This window comes from Apodemus sylvaticus, chromosome 2, assembly GCF_947179515.1.
Source record: "Apodemus sylvaticus chromosome 2, mApoSyl1.1, whole genome shotgun sequence".
Classification (NCBI taxonomy): domain Eukaryota; kingdom Metazoa; phylum Chordata; class Mammalia; order Rodentia; family Muridae; genus Apodemus; species Apodemus sylvaticus.
In genome coordinates, this window is record NC_067473.1 from 3,812,058 (window position 1) to 3,834,691 (window position 22,634).

General features: G+C 47.7%; 1 protein-coding gene across 3 annotated transcripts in view; it reads right to left on the reverse strand.

Moving 5' to 3' along the window:
- Positions 1 to 3,840: 3,840 nt before the first annotated feature.
- The window catches only part of Actr3b (actin related protein 3B), a 99,266-nt gene continuing 80,472 nt past the window's right edge, over positions 3,841 to 22,634 (reverse strand). Inside the window, exons 10-12 of one of the 3 annotated variants that reach the window (XM_052172972.1) lie at positions 5,881 to 6,006; positions 5,151 to 5,234; positions 3,841 to 4,699 (exon numbers count right to left, since the gene is read on the reverse strand). In XM_052172972.1, coding sequence (XP_052028932.1) covers positions 4,604 to 4,699; positions 5,151 to 5,234; positions 5,881 to 6,006 — 306 coding nt within the window. In that variant the 3' untranslated portion in view covers positions 3,841 to 4,603. The remainder of the gene's footprint in view (positions 4,700 to 5,150; positions 5,235 to 5,880; positions 6,007 to 22,634) is intronic. The other 2 variants (XM_052172973.1, XM_052172974.1) reach the window with 2 other exon arrangements.

A 22,634-nucleotide genomic window follows, 5' to 3' on the forward strand; every position in this document is an offset into this window, starting at 1 on the left:
GTGGTGTCTTGGTTTGAGTTTTGCCAACTTGACACAAGCTAGAGGTATCTGGGAAGAGGAGCCTCGATTGAGAAAAAAATGTTTCAGATTTCCTACAGACAAGTGCATGATGTTTTCTTGATTAGTTGTTGATGTGGGATGGGGCCACCCCTTGGCAGGGGGAGCAGGCTTCCGGGAGCAAGCAGGCCACCCCTTGACAGGCAGAGCAAGCGGGTGAACAGCACTCCTCTTGCCGGAGCCATGGGCCTCCTCCTCAGGGAGGCTTGCCTGTGCTCCCAAGTGTGCTACATGGCTACGTCAACCTGAACAAAAAGTATGTGGGATTTTCTTTAAATTAGTGATATCATTCTAACATATTCCTTCTTTATAAAGTGACCAAATCATATTTTGGTTTTCTATACAGTATCTGGCAACTTTAATCAATAAACAAACAAACAAACAAAAAAAGCCTCAAACCTACTGGCAGCAACTGGGCCCTTAGAATGCTTAAGGGAATTGAGGAAAGAGGGAAGTAGGATCATTCTCTTAAGGAACAGCCAAACCTCATACTTACGTCTCTTGAGCCAAAGGCTCTTCCTGTCAGGGCTTGCAGACCCAGTGGCAGCCCAGCTCCACCTAGGAGTCTGAAAACGGAAGCAGGCCCTGGGCACCTTCCTTGTTCAACCGACTCCCCACTTCTGACAGACTTCTTCTAAGACATGTCTGAGTCAGGGTTGCAGAGCACAGTCCTGGCGCGATAGATCATATTGCTCTCTATATTTTATACCTAAGATAAAGTTATCTCTGGGCTGAGGAGGAGGTTCAATTGGTGCCTGCCACACAAGCCTAAGGATCTGAGTTGTTACCAATGTAAAAGTCAAGACATGGTTGCACAGGGCTAGAACGCCAACATGGAGGGGGCGGGGTAGGGTAGAGATAGGTGGTCACTGGCCAGCCCGGCTAGCCGAACTAGTGAGCTACAGGTTGGTTGAGAAACAGTCTTAAAAACTAGAGATAATTGAGAAACACATCCAACACTGACCTCTAACCTCTATAGGCATAAACACACACATATGCACACCACACACACACACACACACACACACACACACACACACAAACACACAATTTTAATTTTTAAAAAAGACTTTCAAAACAACCTGTGGCAAACAGAACAAGGACGGTGTAGACATCCTGGGTCTGAGCCCGGTTACACTGCCGACGTGGGTGCCAACCCTGACGTACAGATGCAGAGGGTGGGGCTGAGGCAGGAAGACCAGGCAGGATTAGTTGCAATAAAGCTGCTGGAAGTTCCCAAGGACAAACCCAAGGAAGTGCAGAGAAATGTGTGTCTGGATGAAAGCCAACTAAAGACCCCAAGCCCTTGGTGGGGAGACTGTGGCTAAGCATCCCTGCAACAAAGAAAACAGCACAGGATACCGTAGGCTTCTTCCATGACGGCAGATATGGTCCACGCCCCTCAGGGCATGCTTGATTCCACAGAGTGCGACCCCTACACTCCGTCCTATCCTATCCATAAATACCCACAGCTATGGCATGGATGTGAATGTGCTCTGTCCCCTAGCTTCATGAGTATGAGGCTTGGTCCTCAGGGCACCAGTATGGGGGAGGGGTGCAAATCTTAAGGGGTGACCGACCTTGGGTCAGTTCTATCCTTCCCCACTGGGTGCTGGGGATCAAACTCAGCATGTCAAGCTCACACAGCTTTGCTCATAGAGCCATCTCACTGCCTTGCTATATATCTCCCTGGCTAGCCTGGAACCCATTATGTAAAGAGCCTTTGGGTCACACTGAGGGCTCTGCTCTCAGAAGAGACTGAGATAATGCCCAAGAGAGGGTCATTACCAAAGCCTACCCAGCGTTCTGTGGCTCCCTAAACCCAGATGCAGTCCCTCACTCCCACGACGTTCCCAACCTACCATGCATGCCATGAGCAAGTGAGAAGGCCCTCACCAGCTGAACCAATGCCCTTGAACCTCTGAGACTGGCAGCTAAACAAAGCTCTTCCCTTCCTGAGGAGCCTGTCTCACCTGATACTGCGCTAACCCACTTAATTCACACTTCCAGACAACACCCCAACTTGAATTATTCTTGGAACTTTCACACTTCCAATTTTGTTCTTTTCTAGCGACATGGCCTATCACAGGCTCTTGTGAAGTGTAACTGCTCTATGGCACACTGTAGCATGGTGGAATGGTGTTTTACATCCTATCATGTCTGCACAGTGCACATGTGTGTAGTCAATAGTCTGTTACAAAGCTGGCTTTGTAGCAGATGACTTTGCCCACACATTATTGAGATGAGTATTAATCATGTCTGTGCATGTATATGTGTGTGTATGTGCACATACATACATACATACATACACAGTGTGTGTGTGTGTGTGTGTGTGTGTGTCTGTGTGTGTGTGTGTGTCTGTGTGTGTGTGTGTGTCTGTGTGTGTGTGTGTTGGGTTCTGCTTTGTTTTTAACTTTGGGGAACATTTTATTAGTAGTATACATGTGCATTCACATTAGCATACATTAGCATTGCATCACAGCATGTAGAGGTCAGAGGACAACCTTGGGGTCTCAGTTCTCTTCCTGCACTAGGGGTGCTAGAGATCAAACTCAGGTTGTTGGGCTTGTACAACACAGCCTTTACCCAGTGAGCTATCTCAAACACCAAGTTATCGAGGGCTGACCTAAAACCCACAGGCAGACCTCAAGCATGTAGTGACCCTCCTCCCTCTACCTGGTAAATGCTGAGACTATAAGTATACAAGTACTACCGTGTGTGTGTGTGTGTGTGTGTGTGTGTGCACTCACACACAGACTTAAAAGCACATTGCCAAGCAGAGTGAATGAAGTATATATTCATGTAATAAATATTCATTAAGTATTTAAAAATAATAAAGTCCATTTTAGAGTAAGGATAATTATGCTACAATGAAAATTACATGAGGGGCCAATAAGACAGCTCAAACTGGTAAAGGCACACATGAGCCTGAAGACATGATTCAAGCCCTGGGCCCCATGAAGGCGAAAGGAGAGAGAACTGACTACATGACGTTGTACTCTGCACTTCACCATGGGAACCTTGGCACTTGTGTTCACACGTATACATACCACTCGGGCACACACACACACACTCACACACACATACACACACACACACACACCACTGTGCACACACATATATGCACATATACACTGCATGCACACACATACCATGCACACAATGAACACATATGTGCACATACACAAATACACACAATGAACACAAGCACATACCACACAGATATAAATATAGACCATACATGTACACACACACACACACACATACTCACTAATTTTTTTTAATTATTTCCAGTTCCCTGGATGTAGTCTCTCTGGTTCTTGGAATCTTCCATTGAGTATTCTCAGATTCAGGACAGCCATGCATAAATGAAGTGAAGAATCAAATGTGGAGATAAAGGAGGACTTGAAGCTCAAACTTGTTTCCAAAGTAAACTTGTTTCTGAGAGAAAAATATGCCTCACAACTTGGAGAATGATGACAACAATTTTTAAAGTAGCAAGGATTCCATAAGGGAGCGCTTTGGATCCACTAACCTACACTCAATAGACATCGGAACACTGAGCACTTCCTAGGAAGGAAGCCTGGACACCCCAAGGATGTCCCCACACCCATCCAAAATACAACAGGCAGATTATCCACCCAGGCTTGGGTGACATCACTTTTAACACACACACACACACACACACACACACACAATGTATCAATCATCAATCGTCTGCAAACCTATAGAGTCCAAGGTTCTCTGAATGGATGGGGAGGCAAAAGAGACCACAAGGAACAGTTATAAAGATTCTAGCAGCTTTTATTACAACAGTGCAATAGTATTTCATCCCACACTCAACAACATTAAACCATCGTCTTCTATAAAGCAGCTCCAGGAAGCTCAGATACATCGGTAGCAACTCTCACACAATAGTGGTTAGCACTCAGAAGTCACGCCACCCTAACAACGTGTGATCACTTCCCAGCAGACATGGTATAAAGCCTGCTGGGGTTTTTTGCCTGTACACACATCAAAACATGCCTTACAATCAAGCACTTTATTACAGAACTCTGACATCCATGAACTCTGTGACTACTCATGCTTAGTATTAGCCGGTTATACCAAATACCATAAAATACAAAATGATAGGAAATATAAACATCAATTTGTATTTCAAGTTTATAACATTTTATTTACAAAAATAGACTGGGAAAGCCAGGGTTCCTCCATCCTACAGTCTTTCCTGCAGAAACCACTTGCATCCTCTAGTACTTTCTATGATTTCATCTTGCATCCTCTAGTACTTTCTACGACTGCATGAGCTCCTTCAGAGTCACGAGTGACTAGAAGCTCTGGTGGAAAGGAGAGCGAGTGGGAGGGGTGGGAGGGGAGGGGAACGGGAGGAGGCCAGGGACAAAAGGCTTTCCTGGGAAGACTGCACCGCGCCCCACTGGCAATGAAAGTTCGCTGCTCACACACCGATTCCACACGCTATGTACAGGAGCCGTGGCTGCTCTGGCTTCTGAAGGACACTTATTCCCCAACAGGACACTGTCAGACACTAGGACATGACTCCGAAGACAGGGTTGTGGCGGCAGATGCTGGGGCCATATTCCTCATAGTCCTTCTTGGTGTGACAGACCTGAAAGAACTCTGGCTGCAGGGGGAGCAGCCAGCAGGAGGAAGAGGAAAACTTTGAGCAAAGGGGAGGGGCTATCGTTGATTAGCAGGCAGAAATCAACCAGGCAGAAGTTGATTTCACTTTTTAAAATTCTCTCAGCAATTCCCAACACTGGAAAGCAGCAACAAATTTACTCAGTTTCCCTTACTGGGATCAAATATGTGTCAACCTGAACTGTAAAGAGCTGCTAACTAACTCATGGGGGGGGGGGGTATTAATAAATAAAATAACCTCTTGGAAAAGACAGTGAGCGGGGTGTTTGTTAATGAGGCATACAACTTAAATAACTAAACTATTTTTACATCAAACAGAATTTATTTTGCCTATTTAAAGCCATGCAAACAGAGCACATGCTATTTCACGTTTGTAGACAGTACTTATGCAAACTCAATAGGAAAGCATACATGACAACAGAACAGGGACTTACAGTCGAGGCCAGCATAGAGCCTCCGAACCACACGGCGTAGCGCTGCATGTGGTGAGTGATCACCTGCACCTCCACAGGCTTAGGCTGCAAAGGAAAGCAGGTGTGTTTAGCCTGCACAATACATCCTTCCACCAGAGTGTCCCTGACGGACAGCGCCTCCTCCAGCGACGGCCTCGGCCACACTGCAGTGCCAGCCCACGAGATTCAGGAAAGGGAGGTCCCATGCCTGGCTGAGACCCCATGCCTGGCTGAGACCCTCTCTTCCAATACTAAAACACACAATTAACCTAACTGATAGCCTTACTCAGACAAATCACGTGGCTTATAAGGTCAATTAACAGTGAACTCCCAAACGCTAAAAGAAAACAAACATTGCAACGGGCTCCTTCACTGTGGTGGCTCTCTGATCCCTCTTCCCTTCCAACAGCCACTTCAGGGAGAAGCCCGGGCACCCAGAAGCTCAGAGCTGTGGCCTTGGATGAGCACGGCCTGGCTTCCTGCACACAGCACTTATTTCCGCCAAAGGAGAACATTTCCTCACCATAAACCCATCATCTTGTCTCTGCAGCACCCTGGTCACCCACACTGATGCCTGATCTTGCAAAAAAGGGTGTGAGCAGTCTTAAGGGCATCCTCCCATGAATGCGGGTGTGGAACCTCGGCTGTCCCCACTCATGCTGGGCTCCCCACATGCCATGCAGGAGGGCAGCAGGCTGCACACGGCTCCTACCTTTATCCTGCCCCTACTGAGTTCCTCACTCAGCCTTAACCTGGCATCCACCACTCTTTTCAAATCTCTCTGCAGGCGACGTCCAAAATCTCTGAACATTGTAGAACCTCCAGAAAGAACGACATTCTGAAAGACCAGAGTGGACAGTGAGCAGCCTTGGGTAAGACCGAGCTGCCTGTGGTGAGTCACCACCCCACAGCAGGGTTGCCTGTGTAAGTAGTAAGCTGTGCAGCGTGAGCGCCCGCTATCTGTTGGAGTTGAAGGGAGCTGGCTGCTGGGCCATCTGCAGCAGCCCTCCCACACACCCGCCTCTTCCCTGAAGTCTGCGCAGCGTCCCCTGGAATCCCTCACCAGAGACCATTCACCAGCCAGAAAGCACAGGTTTGCCCTGTCTGCAAAGACTGGTTACAACTGCAGAGCTATGGAAAGGCTGGGAAGTTGCGGCTGCAGAGGCAAACTGCCTACCTCAGGCTAGCTTTAGCCCCTGAATAGCCATCCCTTAGCCACCTCTGTTTCAGAACAAACATCCTGTGCCTAAAGTACAAAAGCCTTAGTAAGCCATTAACTTGGAAGATCCCTAGTTTCCACCAAACCAAAAGTTAAGACAGTCCACAAATAGCATATGAGGCCTAGAGCTAAACAAAGACTTCTCAACTGAGGAATACTGAATGGATGAGAAGCATCTAAAGAAATGTTCAACATCCTTAGTCATCAGGGAAATGCAAATCAAAACAACCCTGAGATTCCACCTCACACCAGTTGGAATGGCTAAGATCAAAAACCCAGGCAACAGCAGGTACTGGAGAGGATGTGGGGAAAGAGGAACACACTTCCATTGCTGGTGAGATTGCAAGCTGTTACAACTTCTATGGAAATCAGTTTGGCTCGTCCTCAGAAAATTGGACATAGTACTATCTGAGGACGCAGCTATATTACTCCTGGGCATATACCCAGAAGATCCTCCAACATGTAATAAAGACACATGCTCCACTATGTTCATAGCAGCCTTATTTATAATAGCCAGAAGCTGGAAAGAATCCAGATGTCCCTCAACAGAGAAATGGATACGGAAAATATGGTATATTTGCACAATGGAATACTACTCAGCTATTAAAAACAATAAATTCTTGAAATTCTTAAGCAAATGAATGGAAGTAGAAGATATCATCCTGAGTGAGGTAACCCAGTCACTAAAGAACACACATGTTTGCACTCACAGACCAAACAGAAGCTCAAGCAGAGGACGGCCTTTGTTGGTCATCAAAGGGAGGAGAGGCCCTTGGTCCCAAGTTGACTCGATGCCCCGGCAGAGGGGAATGCCAGGTCAGGGTAGAGGGAGTGGGTTGGTTGGTGAGTGGGGGGAGGGAGGATGGGATAGGGTGTTTTTGAAGGGGAAACCAGGAGGGGGATAACATTTGAAATGTAAATAAATACAATATCTAATAAAAAAGAAAAAATAAATAAAAATAAAACAAAACAAAACTCATATATATAAGAAAGAAAGAAAGAAAGAAAGAAAGAAAGAAAGAAAGAAAGAAAGAAAGAAAGAAAGAAAGAAAGCCCTTCCCCCCTTACTGTATCTGCCTCTCTTAGGTGCCCACCAATGTATTTTAACTTGCTTTGATCTATAACTTTCTTTGTTCTGTAAAACTCTGACATTGCTTCCACATTGGAACATGGAATCTGGGGTAACCTCGATCTGCATTTCTGGGCCTCGGTCACCTGAGGAGGCTCCAGAATTCAAGCTCTTGTTTTCTTTAAAGGTGAATCAGAGACAGCCTGGCTGCAGAATCCTCCTGAGAAACTTTCATCCTTCCTCAGAGACCTATAAAAGGGGCCTGCACTCCTGTCTCATGGGCTGATTCTCCTCAAAGCTCTACCATGCTGTCTGTCGATGTCAGAGGGTCTGAACTCATCAGAGTCCCCAACATGTCCGAATACCCATGGCATTAATAACTAGCCAAAGGCATAGGCTATATTTGTTTCTCGTGACCACGTGATACCAACCATTTCCCTGGCGCTTCCTCTACCGTAGCAACTGAAAGCTCACAGCAACTTGTGCCCAAGCTCCATGAGCCCTGGGCAGAACCCTGACTAGAACCAAGAGGCCAGAAAAGCCACACTGACTGGCACACAAGCTCTGCGCAACAGCCAGCAGGGTCTTGCACTCCTCCTGGAGCCCTTCAGAGCCGCAGTGTGGAAAGGAAGTACACTCAAATCACCTGGGCAACATTTTCAAATGAGTCCTCCCTCTGCCCACAGTCCTGTGATCGCTCCAGCCTCTAACATGCGACTGTACCAGACGTCTGGTGGGTAAGGCAGGGCAAGAATCATTAAACTGACTGCCTAGAACAATGAAAGATAACAGTTCTATTCTCTCAGGCCACAGAATAGTATTTAGGACAATGAAAGTGAAATTGCCCTCATTTAACTTTCTGACAGAAAATATCATTTGAGAAAACTATGAAGAAAATAAAAGCCATCCTTCAAGGAGCCCCGAGTCCCCACACTTGCCTTTCTGGATGTCTGGTGTCGCTGCAGGGCCGCAGCCAGGCCCTCCCTCAGCCAGCCAACCCCTCACAAGTTTATGGGAAAGGGCTACCATGCAGGGCAAGCAGCAGAGACGACGGTGGAAGAGCAGAGTCAGGTAACGCCACCTCAGATCTAGTCTTCTGATACATATTCCAGCTCCAACATGAGTTAGTGTAGAGATTTCACCTCTAATGGCCTACCCGTAGCCTCAGGACAGCCTACAAGAGCCCACACTGTTTCAGGAGCTAGGCTGAGGACCTTCAGGGGCAACACTTTGCCAGGCCATGACAGGGCTGAGACACAGGCTGTGAGAAACCACAGTTGGGCGGCAGCTGTAATCTCCAGTCAGATGCCTTTGAGAGGGTCCTGAAGGGCGCTTGCAGGTCAGTGTGAAACACTGAGGCAAACCTTCCATGGCTGCCCAGGAGGGAGAGAACATCCAAGGCACTGTGACTCTGGGCTGTCAGCAGAGAGGGACCTCACACACCCTGTCACGGCATTCTCGGGGACCCCTGAGGGACACTGTGACATGCAGAGGAGGGGCCCTGGCGGCCCTGCCTGCCCTGCCAGCCCAGGTGTCACAGCTCCCTCCCATACCTGTCTTCCGGGCACTGTGAGACTGCCACGTGTGCTTCCAGGTGAAAACCTAACTTTGCTTTCTCTTTCGTGGGTGGGGGTGAGTAGGGGTGGGGTGGGGCGAGGGACACTTGTGGATGTGTGTGCTGTGCGGGTATGTTTGGGTCAGAGGGCAACCTCCAGGGTTGCTCCTCACCTCCCACTTTGTCTCTTGTCCACTGTATCCCTCAGGATGGCTGCCGTGCCCTTCCAGGGAGTCTCCTGTCCCTGCCTCCTACCTCATCGTAGGACACCAGGATTACAGACACAGACGACCCACGACCACCCTAGCCTAAACTCCTCACACATACATGACAAGCCCTTTTACCCACGGAGGCCCAGCCTAGCCTTTCATTTTTTGGCATGTGTAAAGCAAGCACAGTTCATTTTCTTAGAAAACATGAAATGAATGTTGTTAGTAGGTCCCAAATATTGTTTCTAAAATGTCTTTCTCTAGAATGACAGAAAACTCATATCTTAAAATGTGATTTCTACATTTTTAAAACGTTTTCAAAGTCATGGGCTCCTTCAAGAATCTTTAGATTTAGAGGTATGAAGCCCTTCCTCAAGCCAGAGAATGCTGCCATTTTGGCCCATGATCTGCCCAATGCCACTTCAAGAGTTTAGTGCCTTTTCCCAGTGATAGTGCTTGCTAAGGGAAGACGCTGTATCCCTGGCTGACACAGTGCTCCCCTGGCTAACATACTATCTGGTTGTCACAGTGCTGCCCTGGATGTTACAGTGCTCCCTGGCTGCCAAAGTGCTCCCCTGACTGACACAGTGCTCCCCTGACTGGCATAGTACTATCCAGTTGTCACAGTGCTCTCTTGGCTGTCAAAATGCTCCCCTGATTGACACAGTGTTCCCCTGACTGACATAGTGCTCCCCTGGCTGACACAATACTATCTGGCTGTCACAGTGCTCCCTTGGCTGTCACAGTGCTCCCCTGGATGTCATGGTGATCCCCTGGCTATAATAGTGCTCCCCTGACTGACACAGTGCTCCCCTGGCTGACACAGTACTATCTGGTTGTCACAGTGCTCCCCTGGATGTCACAGTGCTCCCCTGGCTGTAACAGTGCTCCCCTGGCTGTCACAGTGCTCCCCTGGCTGTAACAGTGCTTCCCTGGCTGTCACAGTGCTCCCCTGGATGTCACAGTGATCCCCTGGCTGTCACAGTGCATAGGCACAGAAGTCTCTAAGGACATCTAATTGTACAAAGTACATCGTGTGTAAATGTGTGTGTAAATATTATGGCCACAGTGAGGCTTACGAGAATGAAGTCCCTGAAAGCAGCAAGAGAGGTAGGGTGACAATGGCAACGGTCACCTGAAGAGCCACATTTTGAGAGCCCAGTGGTTGTCCTTACTCCCCCGAGTACTCCTAGTTTCCCAGCCTATGAGCAGCCATCTGGATCTGGAAGGCCCATACACTTACTTGTGAGTTGAAGCAGAAAATTGATCAAACACGGAATGGGACTTAAAATGCAATTCAGTTCACATAGAAGATCTTGGTGCAATTGCTGAACTTAATCACGACTCTATCTTCTTCACAAAGGATCACTATGGGGGTCAGGGTCGTGCATATAGCCTGGTAATCATATCAATAGCTCATCTCCATCAAGCTAGTGATCCAGAAGACACTGGTCAGTCGTGTTCCCTCCCTGTTACACGGGTGGATCTTCCGATGACATTGGTCAGTCGTGTTCCTCACTGTAACACGGGTGGATCTTCTGAGGACATTGGTCAGTCACGGTCCCTCCGACCCCCAGGCCTTTTTTATCCCCCTGAGAGCATCATGCCTCCTCCTAAACACTTCAGGTATGCATACTAAAACTGCCCCACAGTGTGGTGGCGTCTGCAAAGCTGCGTTCATAAGTACTGCTCCTTTTCTATCATGTTTCTTTGCCTTTTAATAATTTTTACATCATGTTCCCCTCCAGTCCAAGACCCCGCTCAGTGTTACAATTACTTGTCACATCTTTGCAATGGATTTCTTAATTAAAAAAAAATAATAATCCACTAGGGAATGAAATAAATGTTCACCAGAACCCTTCGGAAGAGCTATGAGATCTCGGTTTGCCTCGGGGGGTGGGATGTGTGGGTTCATGTGGCCTCTGCAGCTTCAGAAGGAGGAATACACAGAATAGAAACGCACCGCATCCTCACAGTCACTGAGGGGCCTCTCCAGGCAAACGTAAGAAAATCACTGACTTCCACACACACACTCTCATCCTATGTCAGACACACAAGTTAACTCAAAACAGATCGCACACAAGTCCCAAAATTAATTAATATATAAATGTGTGGATTTTCGAAGCTTCAAGACCTAGGGATGTATTAAATCTTTAGATGCTACATAAAAAGCAAAATACATAGACAAAAATAAATAAATTGAACCTCATGAATTAAACATTTCTGTTCTTGTTCAAAATATATACCTAAGAAAATTAAGATAATCCACAGACTTGGGAAACGATTTCTGCAACATACACACACAACTGAAAATTTTGGAAAGAATGATTATAACAATAACAAGCTGATCAGTAAGCCATGAGTAGACAATCAAGCATTCACCTTCCCAGGACAGTCAGCCCCCAGGCAGTGCCCCTCTTGTCACACCCTGGAGTCTGCTCCACAAGCCTTTGTCACACCTGAGGACTGTGCTGAGGACACACACACTGGCCCTGTGCTGCCAGTTCCATGTCAACTTCCCAAGGCTAGAGTCTCTTGGGAAGAGGGTGCCTCAACTGAGAAAATGCCCCTAGCAGACTGGCCTGTGAGGCATTTTCTTGAGAGGGTGGGCCCAGCTCGCTAGGGGTGGGGCCACCTTGGGTTGGTGGTCCCGGGTGCTATGAGAAAGCAGGCCGAGCAAACCAGGGGGAAGAAGCCAGCAAACAGCACCCCTCCATGGCCTTTCTTCAGAGCCTGTGATGGAGTGTGACCTGACAGTTGTAAGATGAAATAACAATGACCCCTCCTCTTCCCCACGTTGTTCTTGTCATGGTATTTTACCACAGCAACAGAAACCTAAAATGAGCTCCACCGACTCCCTTCTTGTTACACTCTCTTCCTTAGCTCTACAGTAGCTCTCTCCCTCGCCCACTGGCCTGCCCACCCTGCCCCCATCCCCCCTCCCACAGCATCATGCACATGGTGCCTTGGATTCTGTCCCCACTTGAGTGGCAGGCAACACTAAGGTCCTTGAGTGTTTACCAGCAGGTACTCTAAAGACCGATGAGGGACCAGACCTCACGGTGCTAGGACAGCCCCTGTGCACCACCACTTCATTACCTTCTTACCCTCTGCCCCTCCCCACCCCACCCCCACTCCCTTCCTCACCCTCACCCCCCCACCCTCCCCACCACCACCCCCAGCGGAGCTCAGCCTCTGCCCTGGACCCTCAGTACGCCAGCCTCAGCTGAAGGGGCCTCTCTACCCTGCACTTTCACAATACACAATCTCATAGATTCTCCCAATCAAAAGTAAAGTCAGTGTGCCCTCAACTGCTGGCAGTCAAAACAAATGTGATTTATTACAGTCACAGCCCAGAATTTCTCCTCCCCCTCAGTGGGATTAGTTCAGCTAATTCGATTTATAGTGAGAAGGCTAGGCTGATTCCATGACAGGCTTCAAATCAGCAGTTAAGGGTTCTAGGCCTAAGAATTGGGCAAGCCCAGCCAAGTCAGTTACTAATGGAGAAACCGCAGGCTCCAGCCTTCAGGCCCCATAATGGTTCTGGAATGCCTAGAGACAGAGTAAGACAAAGCTCATCTATCCCAGAATTCTGTGCTTTAAATCAGGCCTGCCTGCTTACTTGGTTGTCTCTCTATCATGATAATGGGAGGCCCCAGCGTGCTGGACTCTGCAGAATAAAACACTCTTTGCGTTTACAGACTATTCAAATCCGGGGTGTCATTATTCATTGAATCATGGACCCTACAATATAAGCGTCCCACCAGATCAGATAACTGCAGCATTTTCTCTGAACTAAATCTGAACTGATCTTAGACCGGTTCAGGTTCACAGCTGTCCCACCTGGTCATGGTCTGCTCCAGGAAGCACATCACTTTATCTCCACTGTCCATTTTAATTAGTGAGGCTCTTCCCCGCTGACTGACGGTAACGACAGCTCAGTGTTATGGTTCGCATGAGAAACGACTCCCACAGGCTCCTATGTTTGGACACTCAGCCACAGCTGCTGGCACTGTTTGTGGAGGGTTGTAGAAATTTGGGAAATTAGGGTCTACATGGAAGAAGTGGCTCTCGGGGGTGGGGAGACAGCCTTGAGGTTTATAGCCTGACCCTGCTTGCTTTTCTTTCTTTGCTCGATGGCTGCTGATCGATCAGGGAGAAAGCAGCTGCCACCACACAGGCCACTAATGTATGCACCCCACCCCACCCAGACACACCCACTGCTAAACATTTCCACGCCGCAACCCTTCCCTGACACTATGGCCTGTGTCGCCTTAACCTGAAAGCCAGGATAAACCCTTGTCCATCAAATGCCTTTCTCAGGCATTAATCACAGAGGTGAGAAAAACATGTGTTGGCCAATGTCCCTCCCACATGAGCCTCGCGTCCATTGAAGGCCCCTTACCCACTTCCCTTCTAAAGGACCAGCAGAAGGAAGCCACATGGTTGCCCAAAGGCACACAGCTAGGAAGCTGCAGACCTGAGTAACTCAGCGCTTGGAGAACAGGACCACAAATGCTTACTGAGAAACTAAACTACCCAGCCCTGCACATACTTCCTAAGTGCCCACCGCTGCCGTACACCTTTACAAGCACTACGGACTTCTATCAGCCAACAAACCGCTGACATCACAGCATCCCTATGTGAGCCTCACTCCAAGCAAGCAAGGCCAAGAAACTAGGAAATCTGGCATCACAATGGCCACGCATGGCTTGGCCAGTGTAGCTGTCTGCTCTGGGGTAGCCACTCTGACCATGGAGACAGGGAGAGGGTGCTTCTCAAGAAGCCCCCAGCAGAAGTTGACAGAAAACAAGCATTTCTCACTAACAATCAACTCATTCCATCCGCACCTATTCTGGCTCTAGCGATCCTCTGGAGAGACATTTTCCTGATACCCAGGAACTCTACAAACCCACTTAACACTGTCACTGAAAATCTAAATGTAGTCATAGGCCCAGTGAGGTTGGAAGGCATCCTAGTCAGCAAGTCTTCTCCAATCAGCAGGTTCTCAAAGTAGAATCACCCAATTCCAAAATATCTGAAATACAGCCAGCCCCTAGAGCCAGCCTCAAGTTAGTATATGCCCTAAAACATAACGAGGTAAAGAAAAAAATGGGATATAAGTTCAGGAAAACACCAAATACTCAAACGTAGGAAAGAGTGGGTATTGAAACAGACTCCATGAACGATGGTGGTTTTGGAGAGTTTGCTCTGTTAAGGAAGGTCTTGCAACACTGGGCTGAGTGAGCCCAGGTCACAGCTGTAAGTATGACGGACACATCCATCCTCCTCCTATCTCAAAGCGGTAGGAAAAGGTCAGCAACAACTGATAATCAGGGATACAAGAGATGTCTGCTTTCTCACACAAGTGTCTGGTGCACCTGAAGTTTACCAAACTGAATGTGCATTTTAAATTAGAGATAGTGACCTTTCCCACCTACAGAATCTAAAGTTCTTATGAAGACGTACGTACGTTTTTACACCCTAATGCTCTGGCTGCCACCTCCCCAAGTGATTCTGGGTGCATCTGTTGAGTCCCTTTGCGCAGTGTGAGGGGGCCATCTTGTCTAGATTTTTCTTTTCGAGAGCCCTTCTAAAATGACCACCCTACCCTAAGGCTCCATTTTAAGTTCCCTTGGCTAAGTGTGCCTTCTCTCTGCTGGTAGAGAATGCAATGAAACAACATCAGATACACACAACCTGTCAGCCTCCTGAAGTGTAAGTCAGAAAGGTTTAAAATAAAAATCTTTATCACCAGCAAGTTCATTGTGAATATATAATATGGGCTGGGGGTATGGCTCGGTGGTAAGGGGTTGACCAAGTGCAAGCACTGAGTCAAAAACAACACATCAAAACAACCACATTTCCTGCTCCTGTAACATCAATGCGTCTCATGCTGGAGTTTGAATTCCGTTTGACAGACACATGGCGCCACCTATGAGCCATCATGTGTAACTGCAGGTACAGTGCTAGCACTCGGGCAGAACCTGGTCTTGCAGGCCTGTAATTCCAGCTACTCTGGAATCTGAGGGAAAAGGATTGAAAGCTCAAGACCTGTCTGGGCCTTAGAGCAAGTCTGAGCCCAACCTTAGCCCCTTGTCTTGCCTCAGAAACAACTTTAAGGGACTGGAATGCAGCCCAGTGGCACTACAGCACTTGCCTAACATATACAAGGTCCAATCCCCCCACAACACGGAGCAGAGGGGGACACTTGCAAACCAAATGGGATTCCCTCAGCTCCACGCCCTCCCCTCCGGAGGTCAGAAAAAAAGAAGCATGTTTAGAGACAGGCTGCCTCTCCTCTCCTCTCTTGCAGTTTAGATGTCATAGCAGCTAAAGCCTCAGCTGACAACTCAAAGTGTGACACATTTTAGAAAACCCCTAACTGTGCGACACCCAACCACGTCCCTGCTGAAATCCCCACAATTGCCCACACTGGCCCTAGAGGCTGCAGAACATCTGCAGGGACACTCACGGGGCTTCTTTTTCCTTTGTTTGTATTACTTTGGCCTCTGCACAACTCAAAGCTGGTTCTCTGGGGACAGCGTGACCTGGCAGGCCCAGGGACAGTTGTCTTCCAGTGTTCTGAGACTCTCTTGGCTTCAAGGGTGATTGTCTGTGCTGAATCGCTGCACTATCACACCTGGTGACATGCTGCTGAAGGTGATGAAGTCAGTCAGCTTCTCCACCAGGGTCACTACACATCCTTTCCAAAGTTCTCAGTAGCCCTCAGGACAAACTCAATCTCTAACTCTGCAAGGCCATGTCTTCCCTGAGAATCACAGCCAGCGCAGCGGAACACCTGCCCTCCTCCAGGTCCCACGTGATCTGGCTTTGGGCAAGCCTTAGGCTCCTCAGTCACTACTGTGTGTAAATAAGTATCGGGCTCAGGGATGCTGAGCCCTTTCCCACTCACAACACACTCTGCTCCTGGCCCTACAAACGGACTCTTCTTTTTAAAGATTTGTTTTATTTTTTTAGTTATGCGTCTCTGTATGTGCATTTTCACCCATATATATATACAGGTGCCTGCAGAGGCCAAAAGAGGGCACTGGATGCCCTGGAGCTGGGGTGCAAGCTGTTCTAAGCCACCCTGAGTGGGTGCTGGGTCCTATGCAAGAGCAGTTCATGCTCTTAACTAGTAAGCCATCTCTTTTTGTTTTGGTTTTGTTTTTGGTTTTTTCAAGACAAGTTCTCTGTGTAGCCCTGGCTGTCTTCGAACTTAATCTGTAGACCAGGCTGGCCTGGAACTCAGAGATCTGCCTACCTCTCCCTACCCAGTGCTGGGATTAAAGGCATGCACCACCACCTCCCAAAGATTATACTTTAGTTCCCATCTTTGTTGTGTTTCCTGTTCTGAGCAGGTCACACCAGCCTGGAAGAAACAGGTCCCACAGTGTAGCCTTTAATCCAATATTGCTATTTATATCTGTATCAATTAAAATTAAACAAGATTTTATATGCCTTTGTGTTGCAATCATGTTTGAAGGGTGCAGCAGCCACATTTGGCCAGTGGCACAGCCCTGGATGCCACAGGGGCAGACATATCCACTGTGGTGCGACCCACACATGGGGAGCCTAGCTCCAGGAAGCCCCTGAGTACCATGCTCAACCTGCTGAATGCATGCATCCTGAACACCTGTGCTGAGCCTAGCAAGCAGCCAACAGATGCCCCTCAGTGGAGCAATATGAGACATCTTATCACTTATCATCCTATCCCTGCAATAAAAATCCCTGAACTGGCCATGACCAGCTGTTTACACCAGGCTTCCTTTCCCACTAAGATAAAAAGAAATCTTACTGTTTTGGAGTACATGAGTGGGAATAACAGGTGTTTGGGGTAGAATGGTGTAGAAGTGGGTTTAAAAGTTCTGTAACTGTTAAACCAGTGACCCTGCCCAAGTCTAAGCTGCTGCCTCCTCCCCGCTCCCCACCCCCACCATCACCTTGGACTTCCGCCTGGGTCTCACCGGGAAGGGACTCTGTAAAGGATGCTGGGTTGAGATGTAATCACTAGTGGGGTGCTCGCCTACAATGACCTGCATTCTATCCCCAGTACTGAAGGGGAAGAAAGGAGAGGAAGAGGATAAAACACCACTGGTAGATATGTTTTCTAATTTTCTTTTTCATCTATTGAAGATATCAGAACAATTACACATCAATAGATAATATACACAGCTTGCCCAGCCTGCATTGTGCCGCCCAGATCTAAAAGGCACTAAGATAACTACTACAGTAGACCTGATTCAAGCTACTAGCAACAGAAAAAGCCAACTGTGAGCACATCAAGATGCAGTGACATCTTCTTGACAAAGGAACAACATAGTCGTTTCCTAACTTCCAACATCGTGTCAAAGAAGGGTGACAGATGTCTCACACTGCCATCTCCTCCTGGCCCTGCTGCGTGTGCCCAGGCTTCCGGAAGGTGAATTTCTTATGTATCCCTAGATCCCCACCTCTGGGCTCAGATTCTACACCAGGCTGGCCTCTCCCACACCAGCTCCGCAGGCCAGGTCTGACTGGCTCGGAAGGCACCTTCCCAAAGCCTCCATCCCTCTAATTAAAAGCAAGCTGCTAGCCCTTCAGTTCCCATAACTGCATGATTCGCTTTACTGCCATTTACCTTTTAGTGGTTCCCATTAGTTATTTCAGTATTCTCTGATTCTTTTGATCAATTCCTAAAGACAAGCACATTACCACACACATATTAAATCTCCTTAAATTTAACAATGCACCTATACCAGCAAGCACTCAAGATATGTCACACACTAGAGGAAAAGACACCCAGTTATATGATAAAGTTATATGATAACAGCTCCACCTTTGTGCAGAACAGACAAATTACTAAATACCAGATAATCCAAGAAGGGACTAGCTGCTGACAGCAGTTGTCAACTTGGCCAAACTCTGGAAATACTTTTAATATGCAGGTGCCCACTCCCCCCAGTCCAGGCCCAGCTACGTGAGGATCTGTGGAGCAGAGCGCGAGCTGCTGTCTATAGCAAGGTGTGCTGTACACGGGAATTCACTGTCAGCAGGTCTTAGGTGTCCCCACACATGCACATGCAGGAAGCTGTGAGGCGGAGAGTGAGCAAATTGGTCAGCTTACCATGGTTTCTGCAGTGGATACGTACATCAAATCAACCTGCCCAAACCCCAAACACACACCGTTTCTATGTCAATCACACCTCCATAAAACTAAGCTCCAAACTCCATCCATGAGTTCTCTGTGGTTCCCCCTCTTAGTATGTCCACTACCATTGTCTACATAAAGCTATAAGACTTAAGAGAAGACACACAGGAGGATGACATCAGGAACATAACATCCACACTCCTAGGAGAAGGCATTTTACCATCCAGGAACCCATCAGGGTCCAGCAAATGTGTTATTCCCATCCTTTCTAGTCTGAGTTTCCCTGGGCCCAGACCATGTTTTCCAATCGTTCTGATCCACTGATCGCTGCCTCACTGTGAAAGAGGCCTGGGTTGTTGGCAAGAATGGGCTCAACATTGTTCATGGAGAAGAGAGGGCCTGGGAACAAAAGTAAAACAAGAGGCACCCCCTACAGACAGCGGGTGTTGGGCTATGCACAGAGGCACCCCCTGCAGACAGCGGGTGTTGGGCTATGCACAGAGGCACCCCCTGCAGACAGCGGGTGTTGGGCTATGCACAGAGGTGCCCCCTACAGACAGCAGGTGTTGGGCTATGCACAGAGGTGCCCCCTGCAAACAGCGGGTGTTGGGCTATGCACAGAGGTGCCCCCTGCAGACAATGGGTGTTGGGCTATGCACAGAGGTGCCCCCTACAGACAGTGGGTGTTGGGCTATGCACAGAGGTGCCCCCTACAGACAGTGGGTGTTGGGCTACACACAGAGACACACCCTGCAGACAGTGGGTGTTGGGCTACGCACAGAGGCACCCCCTGCAGACAGCAGGTGAGGGCTACGCACAGAAAGACATCCATGTGTGTGTGTAGATTGTGTCTTCTTGTGTGTGTGTGTGTGTGTGTGTGTGTGTGTGTGTAATTTTTTTATTGGATATTTTCTTTATTTACATTTCAAATGATATGCCCTTTCCCAGTTTTCTCCAGGAAACCCTCTATCCCACTCCCCTCCCCCAGCTTTTTTTTTTATCTTTTATTAGATATTTTCTTTACATACATTTCAAATGCTATCCCCTTTCCTCATTACACCTCGGAAAAACCCTCTATCTCATCCCCCCTCCCCCTGGTTACCAAACTGCCCTTCCCACTTTCTTGACTGGCATTCTCCTACTCTGGGTCATCGAGCCTTCTCAGGACCGATGGCCTCTCCTCTCATTGATGTCTGAAAAGACCATCCTCTGCTACATATGCAGCTGGAGCCATGGGTCCCTCCATGTGTGCTCTTTGGTTGGTGGTTTAGTTTCTGGGAGCTCTGGGGGTACTGGTTGGTACATATTGTTATTCCTCCTATGGGGCTGCAAACCTCTTCAGCTCCTTGGGCCCTTTCTCTAGCTGCTCCATTGGGGACCCTGTGCTCTGTCTATTGATTGGCTGTGATCCATGGGTGTTTTGATCCACGTCTAAGAAGAATCAAAGTATCCACACTTTGGTCTTCCTTCTGCTTGAGCTTCATGTGGTCTGTGAGTTGTATCTTGGGTATTCCAAGCTTTTGGGCTAATATCCCCTTATCAGCGAGTGCATACCATGTGTGTTCTTTTGTGATTGGGTTATCTCACTTAGGATGATATTTTCTAGCTCCATCAGTTTGCCTATCAATTTCATGAAGCCATTGTTTTTAATAGATGAGTAGTACTCCATTGTGTAAATGTAATCCATTCCTTTGCTGAGGGACATCTGGGTTCTTTCCAACTTCTGGCTATTATAAATAGGGTTGCTATGAACATAGTGGAGCATGTGTCCTTATTACATGTTGGAGCATCTTCTGGGTATATGGCCAGGAATGGTATAGGTGGGTCATACCATGTCCAATTTTCTAAGGAAGAGCCAAAGTGATTTCCAGGGTGGTTTTACCAGCTTGCAAGTCCACCAGCAATGGAGGTGTCTTCCTCTTTCTCCACATCCTCACCAGCATCTGCTGTCACCTGAGTTTTTGATCTTAGCCAGTCTGACTGGTGTGAGGTGGAATCTCGGGGTTGTTTGATTTGCATTTCCCTGATGACTAAGGATGTTGAGCATCTCTTTAGGTGCTTCACAGACATTTGCTATTCCTCAGTTGAGAAGTCTTTGTTTAGCTCTGTACCACATTTTTAATAGGGTTATTTGGTTCTCTGGAGTCTACCTCCTAAAGTTCTTTGTATATATTGGATATTAGCCCTCTTCGTATGTAGGATAGGTAAAGATCTTTTCTAATCTGTTGGTTGCTGTTTTGTCCTATTGACAGTGTCCTTTGTCTTACAGACAAATTGTCCTTTGCAGTTTTATGAGGTCCCATTTGTCAATTCCTGATCTTAGAGCATAAACTATTGGTGTTCTGTTCAGGAAATTTTCCCCTGTGCCCAAGTGCTCCAGGTTCTTCCCTACTTTCTCTTCTATTAGATTCAGTGTATCTGGTTTTATATGGAGGTCCTTGATCCACTTGGACTTGAGCTTTGTATAGGGAGATAAGAATGAATCAGTTTGCATCCTTCTACATGTTGACTGCCAGTTGAACCAGCACCATTTGTTGAAAATGCTCTTTTTTCCACTGGATGGTTTTAGCTCCTTTGTCAAAGATCAAGTGACCATAGGTGTGTGGGTTCATTTCTGGGTCTTCAATTATATTCCATTGATCAACCTGCCTGTCACTGTACCAATACCATGCAGTTTTATTACTCACACACCTGTATGTCTGTACATTTAGCCACTGTGAAACTGGAGCCACAGGATATTTTTCAAGTGGGTGTCCATAAATCTCAATATTACAATTCAACTTTCTCCTTGCACTCTGGCTCTGGGAAGCAGTTCCTTTCTTAGTGGTGAGAGATGAAGCTGTGCTGCCCACCAAACACTGCCAGAGAGAGAAGAGTGACCCCGGGGGTCCCCAAGGAGCCCAAGACGATGCCAATCCTGCTGCCGCAAGAAAGACAGGACGTCTCCACAGCTGCACCCCGAGGTTCATTTCCTGTCAGAACCCTCTCTACACCAATGAATGTCTTAGGAGACAGGAGAGGGGGCAGCCTCTTTGACTCTCCTTTACCTTCAGAGTAAAGAGCTCGGCTTCATTAAAACAACTCCGAATATGGCCAACTCCACTGTCCTTAGCCTTCCCAACTCTCTGTGGGGCTTGAATTCTACCACTCCTGAGGCTACAATAGCAACCAGCCGCCTCATACCCACCTGCCACCCTACCCACCTGTCAGCCTACTACTACTGTGATGACTAGTTTTTGTATCAACATGACACAAGCTAAAGCTATTTTGGAAGAGAGAATGTCCCCACACCAGATCAGTCTGTGGGAAAGCCTGTGGTACATTTCCTTGACTGATTGATATGGGAGGGGTGTATTGGCTGTCAACTTGACACAAGCTGGAGTTATCACAGACAAAGGAGCCTCCCTTGAGGAAATGCCTCCATGAGATCCAGCTGTTAGGCATTTTCTCAATTAGTGATCAAGGTGGGAGAGCCCACTGTGGGTGGTGCCATCCCTGGGATGGTGGTCTTGGGTTCTATAAGAGAGCAAGATGAGCAAGCCAGGAAGCAAGCCAATAAGGAGCATCCCTCTGTGGCCTCTGCATTGGCTCCTTGCCTGCAGGTTCCTGCCTTGAGCACCTGCCCTGGCATCCCTACAGGATGGACTGTGGTTGGGATACAGAAGCCAAACACTCGTCACTCCTCGGGTTGTCTCTGGTCATAGTGTTTATCGCAGCAATAGAGACCCTAACTTAGACAACCACCTGTCTGTCTACTACCTTCTGACACACACAAATGCAGCTCATGTACACTGGTTACTGTCACAAACTGGATGGCCACTCAAGCTAAAGCCTCTACAACCCACAGTGGAGGCGTGGTTATCTTAGGGAGAAGTAGGCAAGGTTTCCTTCCCACCACTCTTCTGTTGTGTGCAGTGTGGCACAGTAGGAAAGGCTTAAGCTTTTCAAAGATACAGGGAACTGGTTCAAAGCCAACCTTGCCATTTAGCAGTTTACATGACCCTCCCTCCCAAATTCAGACAAATTTGAAGACACGGTATACTGTAGACACCTGCATACAGAAACCTCACTAACTCAGAGCTGTGTGGATGGGCCTGGTGACAGGGACTGGTATTTCAAGGGCTTGCCTCTGGTTAGCTGTGATATGTGAACAGGAACAGCATGCCAACAGGGAGTGGCCATAGGCAACTGTTTGATTCAGTTCTCTAACTCAATGCATCACAGCTATTTGATAATGGGTTAAGGCCTACAATTAGTGATGCACTTTTGAGAATAATCTGT